We start from the raw sequence: 19,632 nt of genomic DNA, 5'->3' as shown, positions 1-19,632 counted from the left end.
AGCCAGGTGAGCTGTGGGCGACTGGGCGTCCTCTTGAATTTCTCACCCCAATAAGCATTTCCCATCCTGTGGCACCTTCTGAGGGCGGTGATGGTCAAGTGGCTCAAGCAGTGGGCTTGTGACCAGAGAACCGTCTGTTCAAACCCCCATCAGACCAGAGCTGTCTGTTTGCTAACAGCAACGTTATTGATTCACTGTTTTTGACGTATTTTGAACTAAAAGGTATGAAAGATTGAAATGTTTGTATAATTGGCAAGTAATGCCACATTTTTTGGAAGCTTGCTGCAGTGAGGTGATGGGGGGCAACCCAGTCTGGGATAATTAGTGTCCACAGAGCAACATTGTGTGGTCATGGGCCACTAGGCCATGTTAATGTTGATCAGACAAGTTGACAGCGTTGCAAGATCTGCGTGTTGATTGGTTGATACTCAGTGTCAGTAACAGGCTGGGTGCATAGTTTTTCCTTCAACCTCATTGAACTTCATTTGTATAATTTCTGCACATGCACTTTGTGTGCTTGAAGAAGAATGCTGAAATTGTTTATGTAATATGATCCTTTCTGTGAGGATACGCTGTTTCATCACACTCACGAGTGTGTGGCGATGAAAGAAGTAAATCTGTAACGTCTTTTCTGGCAGGTTTTTAGATAAAGTAGCTTGGATAAAATTTGCTGCCACCTTTAGGGGACCTGTGCAAAGTGTCTCCAGATTTATGTGCGTGTGTGTTACTCAAGAGAATGACTAGATTGTCTTGCTTATTTAGCAGCTGCAGGGCAAAGTGGAGCAAACATCATCTTCTGTTTGTCAATCTACAATGCAGGAAGTAATTTGGTGATCTGATTATTTTTTTAACCCCCCCGAACAAAGACACGGGTTGGATGTATGTGGCATTTCTGCAGCATGACACTGATTTGCATTTAGTGCAGCTGCAGCCAGAAAGCTGAATGATTGAAAGCTGCACTGAGAGCAGGCTGGATGTGGTGCAGAGGACCATGTGACCTGCTGTCAGGGTACTGGGTTCATTCAGTGGCTGCAGCGCTGGCAGCCACCCAGTGTTTTCACAGAGGCCGCAGCAGCAACAGGTCACTCTTTAAAACTGCAGCTCTGTTGTGGCTTCATGTGCTGCTTTCGGCTCGGGTGGTTGTGCTAAAGTTGGTTTTTGAGCCGTATCCCACTGTGCGGATACTGTAATGTGTGTGTCACAGACAGACTGCACATATCCAGTGGTTTGAAGGATCTGAGTTTAATATGCCCTCAGTGTGCGTACTCTGCAACATCCTTCCAGTAGCCACTGTGTGATATCAGCATTGAATCCTCTGTCCAGTGAAGTATTTGAAGCTGTTAAATATGTTGTAATATGTGGCTTGTCTGAGTGCATGCATGCACGAAAACCAAACTATCAAATTTTTACATTGTTTCTTAGAACACAGCGCGTGCGTGTGCCTAATCCCATCAGAGATGTCAGAAGCTAAGCAGAGTGGGTCCTAGTTAGTATCAGAGTGGGAGAACACTTAGGAAGACCATGAGCTGTCTGTGTTTATACGAATACGACTGGAGTTGCATGTGATGCAAACGTGTACTGGGCCCACGGTGGTGACACTGTATGAATGGGCAGCTGAAAGACAATACATCAAATTCATAACACCATGAATGTATACCTCTCAGATCTGCATTACAATTTATGTGACTGTCTGTCATTAGATATTAAAAACTGACATTTCTTTAAGATCTCTGTATTAGTTTTTGAGAAAAGGTAAAAGACCAATTTCTGTCCCCAAAATCCCATTTCCATTGGGTGTGAAAAATTAATTGCTTTATGAGTAATCCTGATGACAGTCATAAATTCAAACCTACAGCAAACAAATGGGAATGAAAACTTAACCACCATGGTGGAACGTGATAAGACTCATGGTTTCCATCACAGACCTACACCAGTTCAATTAAATTTGATTTAATTGTATAGTGCCAAATTACAACAACGCTCCCTCAAGGTGCTTCAAAACGCACCCCAGTGTAACCTTACCGGCCCCCTGACCAAACATACAGGTGACACCAGATCAGCGGTGTCATCCACCAGATAGTTCTGATCCTCACTTAGATCAAGATCTTCACTTAGCCTGGAAAAAGAGTTTGTTGCTCTATAAGAAAGCCCTTCGTGAAGCTAGGACATCTTTCTACTCATCACTAATTGAAGAAAATAAGAACAACCCCAGGTTTCTTTTCAGCACTGTAGCCAGGCTGACAAAGAGTCAGAGCTCTATTGAGCTGAGTATTCCATTAACTTTAACTAGTAATGACTTCATGACTTTCTTTGCTAACAAAATTTTGACTATTAGAGAAAAAATTACTCATAACCATCCCAAAGATGTATCGTTATCTTTGGCTGCTTTCAGTGATGCCGGTATTTGGTTAGACTCTTTCTCTCCGATTGTTCTGTCTGAGTTATTTTCATTAGTTACTTCATCCAAACCATCAACATGCTTATTAGACCCCATTCCTGCCAGGCTGCTCAAGGAAGTCCTACCATTATTTAATGCTTCAATCTTAAATATGATCAATCTATCTTTGTTAGTTGGTTATGTACCACAGGCCTTTAAGGTGGCAGTAATTAAACCATTACTTAAAAAGCCATCACTTGACCCAGCTATCTTAGCTAATTATAGGCCAATCTCCAACCTTCCTTTTCTCTCAAAGATTCTTGAGAGGGTAGTTGTAAAACAGCTAACTGATCACCTGCAGAGGAATGGTCTATTTGAAGAGTTTCAGTCAGGTTTTAGAATTCATCATAGTACAGAAACAGCATTAGTGAAGGTTACAAATGATCTTCTTATGGCTTCGGACAGTGGACTTATCTCTGTGCTTGTTCTGTTGGACCTCAGTGCTGCTTTTGATACTGTTGACCATAAAATTTTATTACAGAGATTAGAGCATGTCATAGGTATTAAAGGCATTGCGCTGCGGTGGTTTGAATCATATTTGTCTAATAGATTACAGTTTGTTCATGTAAATGGGGAATCTTCTTCACAGACTAAAGTTAATTATGGAGTTCCACAAGGTTCTGTGCTAGGACCAATTTATTCACTTTATACATGCTTCCCTTGGGCAGTATTATTAGACGGTATTGCTTAAATTTTCATTGTTACGCAGATGATACCCAGCTTTATCTATCCATGAAGCCAGAGGATACGCACCAATTAGCTAAACTGCAGGATTGTCTTACAGACATAAAGACATGGATGACCTCTAATTTCCTGCTTTTAAACTCAGATAAAACTGAAGTTATTGTACTTGGCCCCACAAATCTTAGAAGCATGGTGTCTAACCAGATCGTTACTCTGGATGGCATTTCCCTGATCTCTAGTAATACTGTGAGAAATCTTGGAGTTATTTTTGATCAGGATATGTCATTCAAAGCGCATATTAAACAAACATGTAGGACTGCCTTTTTGCATTTATGCAATATCTCTAAAATCAGAAAGGTCTTGTCTCAGAGTGATGCTGAAAAACTAATTCATGCATTTGTTTCCTCTAGGCTGGACTATTGTAATTCATTATTATCAGGTTGTCCTAAAAGTTCCCTAAAAAGCCTTCAGTTGGTTCAGAATGCTGCAGCTAGAGTACTGACGGGGACTAGCAGGAGAGAGCATATCTCACCCGTGTTGGCCTCCCTTCATTGGCTTCCTGTTAATGCTAGAATAGAATTTAAAATTCTTCTTCTTACTTATAAGGTTTTGAATAATCAGGTCCCATCTTAGCTTAGGGACCTCATAGTACCATATTACCCCATTAGAGCGCTTCGCTCTCAGACTGCGGGCTTACTTATAGTTCCTAGGGTTTGTAAGAGTAGAATGGGAGGCAGAGCCTTCAGCTTTCAGGCTCCTCTCCTGTGGAACCAGCTCCCAATTCAGATCAGGGAGACAGATACCCTCTCTACTTTTAAGATTAGGCTTAAAACTTTCCTTTTCGCTAAGGCTTATAGTTAGGGCTGGATCGGGTGACCCTGGACCATCCCTTGGTTATGTTGCTTTAGACGTAGACTGTGTTTCATAATTATTGTATGGCCTTGCCTTGCAATGTGGAGCGCCTTGGGGCAACTGTTTGTTGTGATTTGGCGCTATACAAGAAAAAAGTTGATTGATTGATTGATTTAGAGTTCACCTTTTTATACATGATTACTATGGTGGCTGAGAAAGACACTTCTAAATTGACGAAACCCTATCAAATGGAGAAAACATGACTAAGAAAAATCTCAATTTAACAGGTAGTTACATCAAAAAGTGTCTTGGAATTGAGTTTTTTTTTTAAATACTAAGAACACAAATGTAACCTGCAATGTGTCATTTTTGTTTCTCAGACAATTTGATACTTCTTGCTCTTGTTGAAAGTGTTTTTTTCTATTTCTAAATGTTTGCAGTGTTGTGGGTCTTATTGGCCACCATCGCTTACAATAAATACAATATCTGCTTGTTAATATTTTGGAGAATTCCAGCATATACACACTTGTAGAAATCTTTTTGAATTGTGAGTTAACTACAAGTAAAGAGGAAAAACAACTTTGCCATACAGAATATTTTATTTTGTATCACTAACAAAGATTTACTTTTTTTCCCTCCTCATCTCCGTCTCGGCAGATCTGGGCTCCAATAACAGCGGCTACTACGACCTGCAGGCTGTGCTGACGCATCAGGGCCGCTCCAGCTCTTCAGGCCACTATGTGGGTTGGGTTAAAAGGAAGGAAGGTAAAACAGTTTTAGCACCAGTCTTTACAACTCGGCTCGTGTAAATCCACTGTGAGGATGTTTAACGGAGTCATTCCACCACTTTTGACAGATGAGTGGGTGAAGTTTGACGATGACAAGGTGAGTCTGGTGTCTCCTGAGGACATCCTGCGACTGTCTGGGGGTGGAGACTGGCATATAGCATATGTTCTACTGTACGGCCCTCGGAGACTGGAAATACTTGAAGAGGAGGATTAATAATTAATAAGTCTATACAAAATGCCATTTCCAAGCACTGTCTGCATAGATGTGCAATAAAACTGGTGTCTTTAAGCAGTTGACTTTTTTTGTAATAAACATGGACGCTTGTGGGTGCTGGGGGAAAAAAAACAAAACCCCCATGACCCTAAAGTATAAATTCACACGGAGCAGGCTTAGAAAGGCAAACCTCTGGATTCCTCAGAGGTTTTGAAGTGCAGTTCTGCATTTTCATTGTTTTATACACATTGTATATTTTTAAAAGCCTTTTATAAGGTGCTCATATCAAAAGCAAAAATATTGCTCATGATCATTTAGCTGATGCCTGTAGCCATGCTGTTGGCCTTGAAATTGTGGCTTGTATCTGTCAGATGTTCCATGAGTATTTTCACTGAACCCTGAGACCTGGTTCACCTGTTGGCCCTCTGGGAAATGTGGGTTCAAGCTCAGGTCTTGGCTCTCCTGGAATTGTTGAATGCAGCTGCAGACTAGGTTCTTTCCACTGAACCTTTAGTGATGCTATTTTTGGGGAATTGTGCTGTTTGGGGTCATAAAAAGGTCACCCCTGGGGTGAACTGGAGGTTAAGACTTGAGCTTGAACCCGAGTGTTGCATAATGACCTTGTTGACGTCTTGTCCTTAAATGCTCTGCTTCACCATGTTTCACTGATGCTAGGTTTCTTACCATCAACACTCTGTAATAACTTATTAATTTGCTTTTCATAGGTGGTTAAAAAAAATTAAAATAAAACTATTGAACCAAAGTGTATATTTTAATGTGTTCAAAATGAATAAAGATTATACAAACAACTGGACCTTTCTACACCTTTCAAAACAGTTCAAGTTATTTTGGTTTGGTAAATGACACATCTAAGCATCCCTGAGACTGTCCCCAATCTGTGGGAATCCTGCAGCATTGAGAGCTGTAGCCAAACTCTCCACGGTGGCCTGTGATCCCTCTCGGTCCTGCCAGGCAACAAGCAGCAGTTTGGCCTGAACGTCAACATCTTCACTCTCTCTTTCAATGTCGCGCAGCTCTGCCGCATTCATCTCCAAATGAGAAGCCAGCGTTTTCCACTGAGCGCCCAGTTTGGCTGCGACGTCGTCCATCAGCTGGTTTGTCACCTGTTTGCTTTGGATGCTTGGACCTGACGGAAAGAAACCGAATTCTATGTCAGTGCTACTGCAAACAGAAAAGTCAGGGAGCTGATTACTGTAATTATGGCAGAAAGAAGGTGATGCAGAAAGGTGCTAAAGGAGAGAAGTGCTGCATTTTTCTTTTGACCTAGTTTTAACAATAAAAAAAAGTTGCCGTTTCTGAGTGTGGAAACACTGGTCAAACTGTTGAACAAGTTAACTGAAAGAGACTGAATCATTTCTCAATCAGCTGCATATGTTGATTCTATAAATTTTCTGCTTTCTGAACCACAACAGGAGAAGCAGCAATTTGGCTCGAACGTACTGTCATTACTGTCCTTCAGGAGATTGTCTCCATTCTCATCGTCGTCGTCTTCTCCCGTCTTGATTTCTTCGGAGGGGATGTCCTTCTGCATGTCAAAACACCCCAACCACATTATCAACATATCAGACCCCAAAAACAAAGTATTGAACACGTCATGTCACTGACAGGCAGCTCTTTGGCCAGTTTGCAAACCATGCTGTCAAGATAATCTGGAAGGTTCTTGAATCGTTGGTGAGTCGGTTGAAAGAAGTGCGGACTTTTCCTGGACAGCATCCTCAGAGCCTGCCAGCCGTAATTTGCATTCCGTACAACCCTACAAAAAAAATAAACTCAATAACAATAAAAAACATGGGTGGAGTTGTGCAGTTCAGGTAACAGTCTATATGCGTGGAAAAACGTACTTGTACTCCTCCTCGATCATGTTGGCCGGGTCTGCCTGCTCAATGGCCTCAGCAAAGAACTCATCCAGTGACGGCATGAACTCCCTAAATGGGAAAACGACTGATGTTAAATCAGATACACTGAAAAGGTCAAATGGTGGGCTGAGGTACTGATTTTCTGACCTGCTGTCTGACTTGCAGGCTTCCATATTGTCGTGGTTCAGGTTCCACAATCGAGTCAACTCGTCACTGACGGGAACAACGGAAGGATTTGACACATGATTTTCTGGCTGAAAAACAACCCTCTCCAACCTCTGCTGCTTCACAATTACTCTACATACTTTCCCATGAAGAGCTTGCGGTCTGGACCTTTTCCAAGAAAGTCTTCTGGAGCTTTTCTTTTCCTGGCAGGCCTTTTGGGTTTGTCTTCCAAAGTCCTGTTGAGTGAAAACACTTCGGTGTGTGACAGTCTGACAGACACACCATGTTGTTAGCTTTAATTTTGAACAATATCGGAGCGGCAGGAATTACGGTATCTGAGCTGCCAAGTTGAATATTTCTTGGCAGAAATGGCTCAAAAAAAAAAAAAAAAGCTGTTCCTTACCTTTCTTTCACAAAGCTTGGGCAACCTTCATTTTTCCAAGCATTCCAGTTCTCCTCTGTGTTAAGAATATGCTGTTGGGAAGAAATTCACTGCATCAAGTTTTAACATTTTAATTTGGAAACATCACTGATAATTTAGGCTACAAAAATGGGTCAGATTGTGGATTAGTAGCCCACATGTAAATGGGCTGCATTTATATAGCGCTCTTCCATCTGCATCAGACGCTCAAAGCGCTTTACAATAATGCCTTACAAACACCCCGATGTCAGGGTGCTGCCATACAAGGCGCTCACTACACACCGGGAACAGCTAGTGGATTTTAAGGACCTTGCCCAAGGGCCCTTAGTGATTTTTCAGACAGGCTGGGATTTGAGTCGAGGATCCTCTAGTGTCAAGCCCAACGCTTAACCACTAGACAATCACCTCCCCAATGTGAATCTGTTTAAACCTGACCAACTGGTAATGTTTACTCAACAACGGCTTTTATAATACCAGTGTTCCCAGTTAGACCACATACCTCAACCATGGTGGCAAACTTGTCTCCATCAGGGGGGATCTCCCTCAGCAGCTGTTACACACACATAGTAACATTATTATTATTCCCATTAGTGACGTTCACGTCAGGAATTTATCATTATTATTTTAGCCACCAGCCTCGTGAAATGGACGTGGCTCTAAATTTGGTGACAATTACTCTTTTTTTTGCTGCAGCAACAAGGAAATACTAAGCTGCATCACAGCCCAACTTTGATCCTGTGCAAGGTCATATTTACTGCAGATTATCTTCCATCACAATCTTGTGTTTTTTACTTACAGTTACCATCCACAAAGGCTACTAACTAAATCAGCTCACTCAAGGGTGATCAACCCTGTTACCATCAACTATTTTCAGACCATAAACCAAACTGAAGAACAACACACACGTGCACTGAGCATCCACTGTCAGTAATTTGTTCTAGAGCATTCAATTGGTTTTGTGTTGACTTTATTGATTCAGTAGATAAATTAGAAGCTATTCACTGAAGCTGGTCTTCTGATACTAGATTTGGAGCTGAAAATGACCAAACCGTGTTACCACATTGGGATTTGAGTAAAAAGAGTACAGGCAGGTCTGCATTCAAAATAAAGAGATGGAAGGTTTATAATCTATGTAGACTAAATACTAATGTGCTTTTTTTTCCACATTTTTGTGGCTGACTGATGAGTAGAGATTAAAAAAAAGAGCCAGCTGATACTGACAAAAAAAATACTTTGGGCGCTGGGAGATAATAAATGACAATATTTGGGCCGATGCTCAGTGAACTCGGCGGTCCTGTGAATCACGCCCAAATTCAAACTCATCCGAGATGTCCTGTTGAAATTTGGTTCAAGAATCAATTCTCTGTCCAACACAATGGATGGGTCTTAGTGAAACCTGATCATGCTCAAATTCAAAGTGAACTGAGATACACTCCATGAGCAACTCCAGCTCACACTTTGTGAAAACCAGACCAATATTTAAAGTTATTACAGGCATGAGAAAGTGCAACTGATGCATCTTCCTTCTGGCTCTACGGCTGGTGGAGATTAATAATCTTTACAAATCAAATGGTTTTATACTTGAGTTTTTCCTAAGTAGTGAAGTACAGTAACACAGGCTGCAACACTGCCAAAGTGAAATTTAGGAAGAATTAGAACAAAGCAACATAAAAACACGACTTTTTCCTTTTCACATCTTTCCTGTGGACATGAGGGAGCAGATGATTAAGTCAGAGTATGTTTTGTCGCAGCTCAGCCAGGAAAATTTTCATTTCAGAAATTCAACAGCATCTCGTGTCAGTAATGTTTCTGTGGATAATGTATCAGTAAGAAAACAGAAGCTTGACAGTCAGAGACACCGACACCAAATATCACTAGAAGCAGGCGGCAAAATATCTTCTTGAAAATGAAGCAGGTGATTTGTTATTTTTCCACATTAACAGTGAATCTCTCCAAAAGTGACTGACCTGGTAAACCAGTTTAGATGTCTCTTCAATCCACGTCACCTGGTCATCATTCAGAACACAGCTGGAACTGTAGAAAGACAAACTTTATGTGGTCAACTGACAATTGCACATATTCAGACATCGATTCAGATTTGTGTGAGTGCAGATCTTCAGAGTCGGAGATGTGCTTCACCTTTTGAACTTTACTTGACCCTTCAGGTACTGGAAGAGGATGAGGTACTGCAGCAGAATGTGCCGCCTGAAGTTACTGTCACTGAGCTGCAGATCCATCAGCTGGAGGGGGGAGAAGATTAAAAGTGATCGAATGCAGACAGTTTGAGGTCTGTGTGTATGTGCAGCTGTATTTGCAGTTAATGGAGATTCAGAAATAAAAAGCCATTGAATTAAACAAGTTTAAAAAAGGGGGGGAGCAATACTGCATCACTGAGCCCAATTTTCAACTTTTCTTCGTATATAATCGACAGTAGGAAGTTTGATCAGAATGCATGAAGACCTTTTTGAGTTCTTGCATACTCTAGGTTGCAGAGACTCTGCCCCCGGTGGCAACAATTAGAATTGAAACACACCCAGTGGTAAACTTGTCCAAGGTTTTTTTTTTTTTTTTTTTAGGAAGTGACCTTTTGTGCAAAGTTTCATCTTGGTATATGAACAGTTTTGTCAAAATATCCACATACATGGGGTTTCAGAGATGTGGGAACAATTACTATCAAAACATGCCCAATATTGAATGAGTCCGAAGCCTTCGTGAGGTGATCCTGGGTACCACGTTTTACTTTGAAATAGTCTTTCTCGAGATAGCACACAGACACTGACCTGTGGAAACACCTTTCTCTGTTCACAAGAAAAACATGCAACATGGATTATTTTAATGCCATACAGCAGGTCCACACGCCTGCATTTATCTTAAGATTATGCCAAGTCTCCACTGACCTGTGGACAACCAGCAGATGTTTCTTGTCTACTTAGCTGCTCTGAGCCAATCTTAAACAGTCTCGGTGCTAAACGAAATCATACTCTGTTATTCTTGGAGCAAAAACATCTTAAGTCGAACCTTCTCGCTTGTGAGAAACTTTGCAAAGTAGACGTGCTCTCCATCAGATGCTCTCAGCTCCTCCAGCTTCCTCTTGGAGGCCTGCGTGTCATCCAGCTTGTAGCTCTTGAACACTGCCAGCGTCTCATCAGAGTACTGTTAAAATAAAAAAAAAAAAAAGAAAAAAGGGTGCAAACTGGGAGTGACCGCTTCTCATTTGGTACAGAATGATGATCAAACATGCTCACAATGAACAGAAAATCAAACTGTTGACACTGATGTGTTTTACCTTAAGGAATGTCATCCAGGAGAACTTCTCATAACACTGGACAGGGTTTCTGAAGTAGTCTTGTAGTGTCCAGAACTTTCTGTATAAGTTGTAATCAATTGGATTGGAACTATAAAACAAAATTCAATTGATGTAATTAAAAAGCAGACCAAGGGGTTTCTGCAAAGGAAATTTAAGAAAAGGATAAAGCGTAATAAAAAAAAAAAAGCACTGTGGTCATACAGTAGTGTGATCTACAGTAGTGCTCAGAATAATAGTAGTGCTATGTGACTAAAAAGATTAATCCAGGTTTTGAGTATATTTCTTATTGTTACATGGGAAACAAGGTACCAGTAGATTCACACAAATCCAACAAGACCAAGCATTCATGATATGCACACTCTTAAGGCTATGAAATTGGGCTATTAGTAAAAAAGTAGAAAAGGGGGTGTTCACAATAATAGTAGCATCTGCTGTTGACAATACAAACTCAAAACTATTATGTTCAAACTGCATATTTAGCAATCCTGTGAATCACTAAACTAGTATAACCACAGTTTTTCCTGATTTCTTCACATCTGCGAGGCATTAATTTTGTTGGTTTGGAACCAAGATTTTGCTCGTTTACTAGTGTGCTTGGGGTCATTGTCTTGTTGAAACACCCATTTCAAGGGCATGTCCTCTTCAGCATAAGGCAACATGACCTCTTCAAGTATTTTGACATATCCAAACTGATTCATGATACCTGGTATGCAATATATAGGCCCAACACCATAGTAGGAGAAACATGCCCATATCATGATGCTTGCACCACCATGCTTCACTCTCTTCACTGTGAACTGTGGCTTGAATTCAGAGTTTGGGGGTCGTCTCACAAACTGTCTGTGGCCCTTGGACCCAAAAAGAAAAATTTTACTCTCATCAGTCCACAAAATATTCCTCCATTTCTCTTTAGGCCAGTTGATGTGTTCTTTGGCAAATTGCAACCTCTTCTGCATGTCTTTTATTTAACAGAGGGACTTTGCGGGGGATTCTTGCACATAAATTAGCTTCACACAGGCATCTTCTGTCACAGCACAACACAGGAACTCTAGATTGTCTTTGATCATCCTGGAGCTAATCAATGGGTGAGCCTTTGCCATTCTGGTTATTCTTCTATCCATTCTGATGGTTGTTTTCCTTTTTTCTTCCACGCGTCTCTGGTTTTTTTGTCCATTTTAAAGCATTGGAGATCATTGTAGATGAACAGTCTATAACATTTTGCACCTGCGTATATGTTTTCCCCTCTCCAATCAACTTTTTAATCAAACTACGATGTTCTACTGAACAATGTCTTGAACGTCACATTTTCCTCAGGCTTTCAAAGAGAAAAGTGTGTTCAACAGGTGCTGGCTTCATCCTTAAATAGGGGACACCTGATTCACACCTGTTCCACAAAATTGACGAACTCACTCACTGAATGCCACACTACTATTATTGTGAACACCCCCTTTTCTACTTTTTTTTTTTTTACTAATAGCCCAATTTCATAGCCTTAAGAGTGTGCATATCATGAATGCTTGGTCTTGTTGAATTTGTGAGAATCTACTGTATCTACTGGTACCTTGTTTCCAATGTAACAATAAGAAATATACTCAAAACCTGGATTAATCTTTTTAGTCACATAGCACTACTATTATTCTGAACACTACTGTACATCTATGGATTTGTGGAATGGGCTGGATGAAGAACAGAGAAGAACTGATACTGAGCACTTACGAAAATGCATAAAAGGAACATTTTCAGAACGTATCCAGATGAGCAGGTTCACAATGAGAGACGGGTTACATCTAGATAAAAATCTTTTTGACTGTTTATAATGGTTTGATTCATTTAATTATGTATGTTTGTTTGAAATTTATTTTTCGGCATGGGGTGGATATTGGACTGTAAATACTTTGGATTAATGTGGTGACGTAATTGATTTGTCATTTATTTTAATATATATTTTTAATATATCAACAGTGAGAAGGATGTAGGAGTTTCCTACTCCTTTTCGAGTACTGTTCTTAGTTGACATACTTTTTTGTGCATTATTATTTAATTTTTTCCTTTGGATATAAATTCCATTAATTCATTCATTAAAAAAATACCAAACACAAATGTCATTTAAGTATTTTTAAGGTAATTTACCACACTGTAGGAACATCATCTTCTCCCATTTCTCCTTCTTCTACCTCCATGCCACCTTCCTTTTCTTCTGAGTGCTAAAATTCATACCACCACCAGAGAGAAATAATTAAAACCTTAGATCCATCATAAACTAGATAATCAGCACTGAGCCATTACCTTCTGTCCAAGAGTGCTTTCTTGTTCATTTTTGTTAAATACTGTTATATTGTCCAGATTGAACTGGCTTTGTAGATTGAGACCTGGAACACACACACACACACACACACAATCAGCAGGTACTCAGAGGAGAACATACTTAGGAAACATTACGGTTCTCTTAAGTATTTGACTCCTTCAGTCACATCATTTTATTTTTCAAAAAACAGAACATCTCACCAGATTTCTCAGACAGAGGGAAAAGACGTGCCAAGAAAAGCTGGATACGGCCACAGAATACTGTATTCTGGGACTTGGACAACCTCCTCAAAAGATCTAGAGATGTAGAGATTGGTCACACACTGATATATCAACACATAAATTATTAGAGCATTATCAAGAAGAATGAGAAGACATTCTTTACCATTACACATCCTCAACAAGTAATTCTTCCCAGCAGTGTAAAAGGAGCTCTGGGAGAAGAGAAGAGTACAGGATTGGTGATCATATCATCTAGACAGGGTAGATAACTGAGAGGGTGTGGATTATTTACAGATTTCCAGGTGGAGACATTTTCCTCAACAAAAGTGAAGATTCTGTCACACTGGTCAAGTGGAAGGCAGTCTAGAACATCTCCTAGGAGGAGGAAAGGAGTTGTAGCTGAGCAGATACCTACAAAAACACAGAGAGAGAGGGAGCTGTGTGTTTGCTGGTCAGGACAGATTGTAAGTTTTTTTTTTTTAATCAAGAAGATCTTATTCCAGAGACTTAACATTCAGTTAACTCACAATCAATGAAAAGGCAGCATAAAATAAAGTACTCAACAGATTTGACTAAATCTAGATTTTGTGAAATCAGCTCAACCTGTGGCACCATTTGTTTTATCGAACCACATTCTGAATTGGCACAAGTTTAATGCTGGATGCCCATCGTGACATAACTACAGACATACATGGTTGGCCTCCTTTGTCCTTTTCTCCTACTAACTAAGAACTGACAAATGCCGAGCGCTGATCTGATATCAGTGCTTCCTTAGATCTACAAAAAAGTTAAAAACACTGCAAGAGGAATCATTTATAGACAAAACAATGAAAATACAAATATTTAAATTAAATAAAAGTGACTTTTATAAGGGCGACAATGAGCTTGTATTTAACACAGATCACTAATATGCAATCTACTCAATAAGGTATGCATCAGCAATGACAATGATATAGTGTTGTGGGATCAGTTGGAAGAGCACCAGAACATAAATAAACCAAACCAAACACACACACACACCACACACACACACACACACACACACACACACACACACACACACACACACACACACACCACACACACACACACACACACACACACACACACACACACACACCATCTCCAATATGCAAGTAGCATTATGTGGCAGTAACACTGTGCTAAGTACATGCATATTTGATTAGAATAATGCCAAAACTGTTAATCTAATGTTATTGGGTTTAGTACAAAATTCTGAAAAGGGGGGGGCGCACTTGGAGACGACATTTGTTGTTGTTCTTAGGTCACCTGTGTGAACAACCTACCCTCTGTGACTGCATCAATGCTCAAGTAGATGAGGGACAGGTAGTCCTCACAGTCTGCCTTCTGCTCAGCCTAAAGACAAAGACTCTGATATCAGACTTTCACACACCAACAGCAGCCTGCTTCATGTGACAAGGCTTCTTTTCATACTTAAAAGAAACTATTAGTTTACTTACTATCTGCTCCCCGAGAACACCCCTCAGCGCCTGGTCAAGTGTGGTCTTCTTTTCCGCTTCACTTTGATAAACAACACAAGCAAGTTAGGAAAACCGGTTAGAAAATGTTCTCTGGTGCAATGCTCGCTTTTTATGTCTCCTCAACCCTCGAGCCACCCAATCATCAAGAGGCAAGCAAAATAATAAAAAATAAATAAATAAAAATACCTGCACTCTGTCATACTTGTGGCTTACATGTTATGTATTTTTTGTGATGAAATCCCTGAATTATCCAGTCAACCGCTGGACATGTAAAATATCCATCCATCCATCATCTACACCCACTTACTCCAATTAAGGGTCATGGGGGGCTGGAGCCTATTACAGCTGTCATAGGATGTGAGGCGGGGTACACCCTGAACAGGACCCCAGTCTATCACAGGGCCACATATAGACAAACACCCACATATAATTTATTAAAAAAAAGTCATTAAAGCTGCAATAAAAGTCCAATAATTTCAGCTTGAAGATGCTGAACTGGAATTACGAGGTCTGTGAGAAAAGTATCCGCCCTTTTTATTTTATGCAAAAAAATATATGGATTTGATTCATATGTTTTTATGTCAGCCAAGCTTGAACCTTCGTGCGCATGCATGAGTTTTTTCACGCCTGTCGGTTGCATCATTCGCCTGTGGGCAGGCTTTGAGTGAGCACTGCTCCACCCCTCTCGTCGTTTTTTCATTGCGAGGAAATGGCAGAATGATTTGGGCTTTGTTCCATCAGAATTTTTTCAGAAACTGTTGGAGACAGGCAGCTGGAAACCATTCGGAAAATTTACATGGCTTTCGGTGAAACTTTTATGGGCTTCACAGAGATTACGGAGAGTTACTACCGCTTTAATGATGGCCCACAATGGCGCACGGCGCGCCGCGCTCCGAGCCACGATGGACAGGCAGAAACCACCATTTCATTTCTAAACGGGTTGCTGTGTCGATCTGGGACCGTCGTGTGCAATTTCTCTGGTTATCACAAGAGCTGGACATCAGCCATTTTCCGGCAGATTTCACTTTTAACAAGAGATTTTGTCATGGAAAGCCGCACGGAGGCTTCGCGCGTCACGACGGATTCGCTGATGGAGCGAGACAAAGAACACCTCCGTTTTGGAGTGTTAGAGGACAAGTTGGAACATGCCTATCTCGGCTTTCAGTGGCTTACCAGTGGGCACTCAAAAACGGAGGTATTCTTTGTCTCGCTCCATCAGCGAATCCATCGTGACGCGTGAACCCTCCGTGCGGCTTTCCATGACAAAATCTCTTGTTAAAAGTGAAATCTGCCGGAAAATGGCTGATGTCCAGCTCTTGTGATAACCAGAGAACTTGCACACGATGGTCCCGGAGCCATACAGCGATCCGTTTAGAAATGAAATGGTCGTTTCTGCCTGTCGATTGCGGCGCGCCGTGCGCCATTGTGGGCCATCCTTAAAGCGGTAGTAACACTCCGTAATCTCTGTGAAGCCCATTAAAATTTTCACCGAAAGCCAGGTGAATTTTCTGAATGGTTTACAGCTGCCTGTCTCTAACAGTTTCTGAAAAAATTCTGATGGAACAAAGCCCAAATCATTCCGCCATTTCCTTGCAATGAAAAAACGACGAGAGGGGTGGACCAGTGCTCACTCAAAGCCTGCCCACAGGCGAATGACGCAACCGACAGGCGTGAAAAAACTCACGCATGCGCATGAAGGTTCAAGCTTGGCTGACGTAAAAACATATGAATCAAATCCATATATTTTTTTGCATAAAATAAAAAGCTCGGATACTTTTCTCACAGACCTCGTATTTTCCTTCATGCACATTTTCACAGGTGTACTCCTATCATGGGAAATTTCATTGTAATCTGTCTACCAGTTAAGGAGGTTTTGCTCTTACTCAGACAGATGGATGAACTGACAGTGATTTTGTTTGCTGGGGCCAGGGAGTATAAAAATTCTACAAATTGTAATTCCATCAGCAGCTTCTAAGCTGCCTCCCACCACTACATTTTCTCACCTCAAAAACCTTTTCCTTAGAATAACTGACATTTTTATCAGAACCAAACCCTTGTTCTTTCCTAATTGATTTCAAAGAGAATTGTATCCAAAATCATTTTGATGAATTTGGTAATAAGCTGTTTTAGGAGCAGTGTGTGTGTGTGTGTGTGTGTGTGTGTGTTTATCCATGGTTTTCCTGTTACTTTTAGGGCATTCAGTTCTTTATCTTGTGGTATTCCAGATGTTGAGTGTCACTTTTTCAATTCTGTTAACTTGTGATCTAATTTTAAAGATCACACTGGTCTACAAATTTTTATGTTGTCTGCTTCAGAAATAAAATGTGCTATTTACTATGGATTTTGGCATGATGATTTGAAATATGACAATACAGAGAATAGGTCCCTTATTATACATACATACATACATACAAACAATGAAATTTGTCTTCTGCATTTAACTCATCCTAATTACAGTTAGACACAATCCAACCACTAGGAGCAGTGGGCTGCCACAGTCCAGTACCAGATGTCTCTACACTCCAGATGTAAAGACTCTACCTTGGTCAGGGACAGTTGACAGTTTTCATGATAAATCATAAACATAGGTCTTTTCATGTTTCTCTGATAATGCATATAATAATATTTGGGTCGCCATGATAACCCAGATGAAGGGGGTCTTACATATTTGACACACTCAGTTATGCATGCATTGCTAAACAGAAATTTTGCAGCTCACTTTGCAAAATGGCACAATTTCTTACAGAACTTAAAAAATAAAATAATGCAAATCAATTGAGTTTAAGTTTTTCCACAAAAGGACACCACTTTTTAAAAATATATCAGCTTACCCCCACCCCTTACTTAAAAAAAGTAAGTAATTACCATTTATTGTGTATGTAATTTCTACATATGATATCTTGATGTTTTGTGAATGCATTTTTAAGTTATATATGAGCTGATCTGTACGTTTTATTTACACTTGATATGTTAATTTTAGCTATTATGAATTTAGATTTTTTTTTTGTTGTCTTGGTGTTTTATTAAGTTGAGCAATTTGCAGTAAAATTGCAATACCTTGCTTATTGTTGTAATCAGTACATGGTCCATGGCAAGCGCACTGAACCCAAACACGTCGTTATTAGTGCACAGAGACTAAATAATATAAATAAAGAAAACTTACTTGCCATGGATGTGGTTGAATGTACTTATCAAAGGTTTACTTGTTTTTCCAGCCAGCGCGTTCTTTGCAGAAGCCTGTGAGCGATAGCATTAGCTTAGCTTAACCTTTACAACCTGTGACAACCAACAACAGCCACTGACAACCTTGCTACCTAGCTATCATACTGCTTATAACACACAACACAAGCACCCTACTTTCTAATAATAATAATAATAACAAACAAAACAAAACTGATATCAATTTCTCACCACAAACTTGTCTTTTGCATCGACAAAATTAAATAAAGCCGGCGACATCTTTACACCGCGACTGTACTTACTCGTTTTCGCTGATTGTCAGGTGGAAAACAAACGTATTACCGCCCCCTATTGAACCGGGGGGGTGTCTACTGGTGTCCGTTTAAAAGTACGCAAGACTGTTTTAACATTCATTAGCGCTACCTGCTTAGCTGAAGCGTGAACAACAACCACACTAAGAATAAGAATAATATTAAAGTTTGGACTGTCTACGCAATTTGGCACTTCGCTTTCTGGGAACTTTGTAAATCAGACCCTAAATCTCATTGAGGCCAGTAGATGGCGGTATTACACAAAAATATTTCCAGTACAGCTTTGGCTCCAGACAGCTGGAGACTGAGACAAATCTACTGGACTGTCTCCTCTGGTCTCATCCTTCCAAAAGGTTGTTGCCAGACTGCTAGGAGCACAGTGAAACAAACCTCCTGAGTTAGGATTATGTCAGTTGCAGTATAGCCCCATAGTTTCCATAGAGTGCATCCAGAAAGTATCCACAGTGCTTAACTTTTCCCGCTATGGTACACTTTTCCCATATTATGTTATGGTACAGCCTTATTTCAAAAGGGATGAAATTTTTTTTTTCCTACAAAATTCTACACACAATACCCCATAATGACAATGTGAAAAAGTTTTTTTCTTTTAAATTTTTGCAAATTTATAACCCACCCCCCGAACAAACCATACCATACCATACCATACCATACCATACCATACCATACCATACCATACTATACCATACCAACTTTATTTATAAAGCACCTTAAAACAGCCAGCGCTGACACAAGGTGCTATACACTAAAACATGAGACAAATTAAAATACAATAAACTAAATATAAAACGAACCACTAAAATGCAATTCAAAACATTATCAAACTAAGCCCCGTTTGTGTCAAAAGCCAAAGAAAAAAGATATGTTTTTAAACGAACTTTAATGGACATAAGTATTCACATCCTTTGCCATGAAGCTCAAAATTGAGCTCTGGTGCTTCCTGTTTCCACTAATCATCCTTAAGATGTTTCTACAGCTTAACTGGAGTCCACCTGGGGTAAATTCAGTTGAATGGACATGATTTGGAAAGACACACACCTGTGTACATATAAGGTCCCACAGTTGACATATGTCAGAGCACAAACCAAGCATGAAGTCAAAGGAATTGTCTGTAAACCTCTGAGACAGGATTGTCTCAAGGCACAAATTTGGGGAAGGGTACAGAAACATTTCTGCTGCTTTAAAGGTCCCAATTAGCACAGTGGCCTCCATCATTCATAAATAGAAGACATTCAGATCCACCAAGACTCTTCCTAGAGTTGGTCGCCCGTCCAAACTGAGTGATCGGGGGAGAAAGGCCTTAGTCAGGGAGGTGACCAAGAACCCGATGGTCACTCTGTCAAAATTCCA

General features: G+C 40.3%; 2 protein-coding genes across 3 annotated transcripts in view; one reads left to right on the top strand and one right to left on the bottom strand.

The window, feature by feature from the left end:
• The window catches only part of usp14 (ubiquitin specific peptidase 14 (tRNA-guanine transglycosylase)), a 29,239-nt gene extending 24,005 nt beyond the window's left edge, over positions 1-5,234 (top strand). Inside the window, 2 exon segments of the mRNA XM_034183426.1 lie at positions 4,631-4,738; positions 4,830-5,234. Of these exon segments, the coding sequence (XP_034039317.1) occupies positions 4,631-4,738; positions 4,830-4,975 (254 nt within the window). The 3' untranslated portion in view covers positions 4,976-5,234.
• A 494-nt stretch (positions 5,235-5,728) lies between these two features.
• Positions 5,729-18,252, bottom strand: thoc1 (THO complex 1). 2 transcript variants are annotated; one of them, XM_034183425.1, is made up of 21 exons: positions 18,185-18,252; positions 17,937-18,010; positions 14,753-14,813; positions 14,579-14,648; positions 13,564-13,682; positions 13,435-13,483; positions 13,251-13,346; positions 13,032-13,114; positions 12,876-12,949; positions 10,725-10,833; positions 10,457-10,591; positions 9,578-9,678; positions 9,406-9,472; positions 7,938-7,988; positions 7,421-7,491; positions 7,158-7,253; positions 7,000-7,065; positions 6,838-6,921; positions 6,602-6,749; positions 6,437-6,521; positions 5,729-6,122 (listed from the first exon to the last, which is right to left on the bottom strand). In XM_034183425.1, exons 1-21 carry the CDS (start codon positions 18,230-18,232, stop codon positions 5,845-5,847), a joined length of 1,965 nt encoding a protein of 654 aa, XP_034039316.1. In that variant the 5' UTR covers positions 18,233-18,252; the 3' UTR covers positions 5,729-5,844. The 2 variants fall into 2 exon arrangements, with proteins under 2 accessions (XP_034039316.1, XP_034039315.1); XM_034183424.1 differs by having other exon boundaries at positions 6,838-7,065.
• Positions 18,253-19,632: the final 1,380 nt, after the last annotated feature.

Source organism: Thalassophryne amazonica, chromosome 12 (genome assembly GCF_902500255.1).
Source record: "Thalassophryne amazonica chromosome 12, fThaAma1.1, whole genome shotgun sequence".
NCBI classification, from domain to species: Eukaryota; Metazoa; Chordata; class Actinopteri; order Batrachoidiformes; family Batrachoididae; genus Thalassophryne; species Thalassophryne amazonica.
The sequence above is the reverse complement of the archived record's forward strand: the minus strand, read 5'-3'. Positions and strand labels throughout refer to the sequence as shown.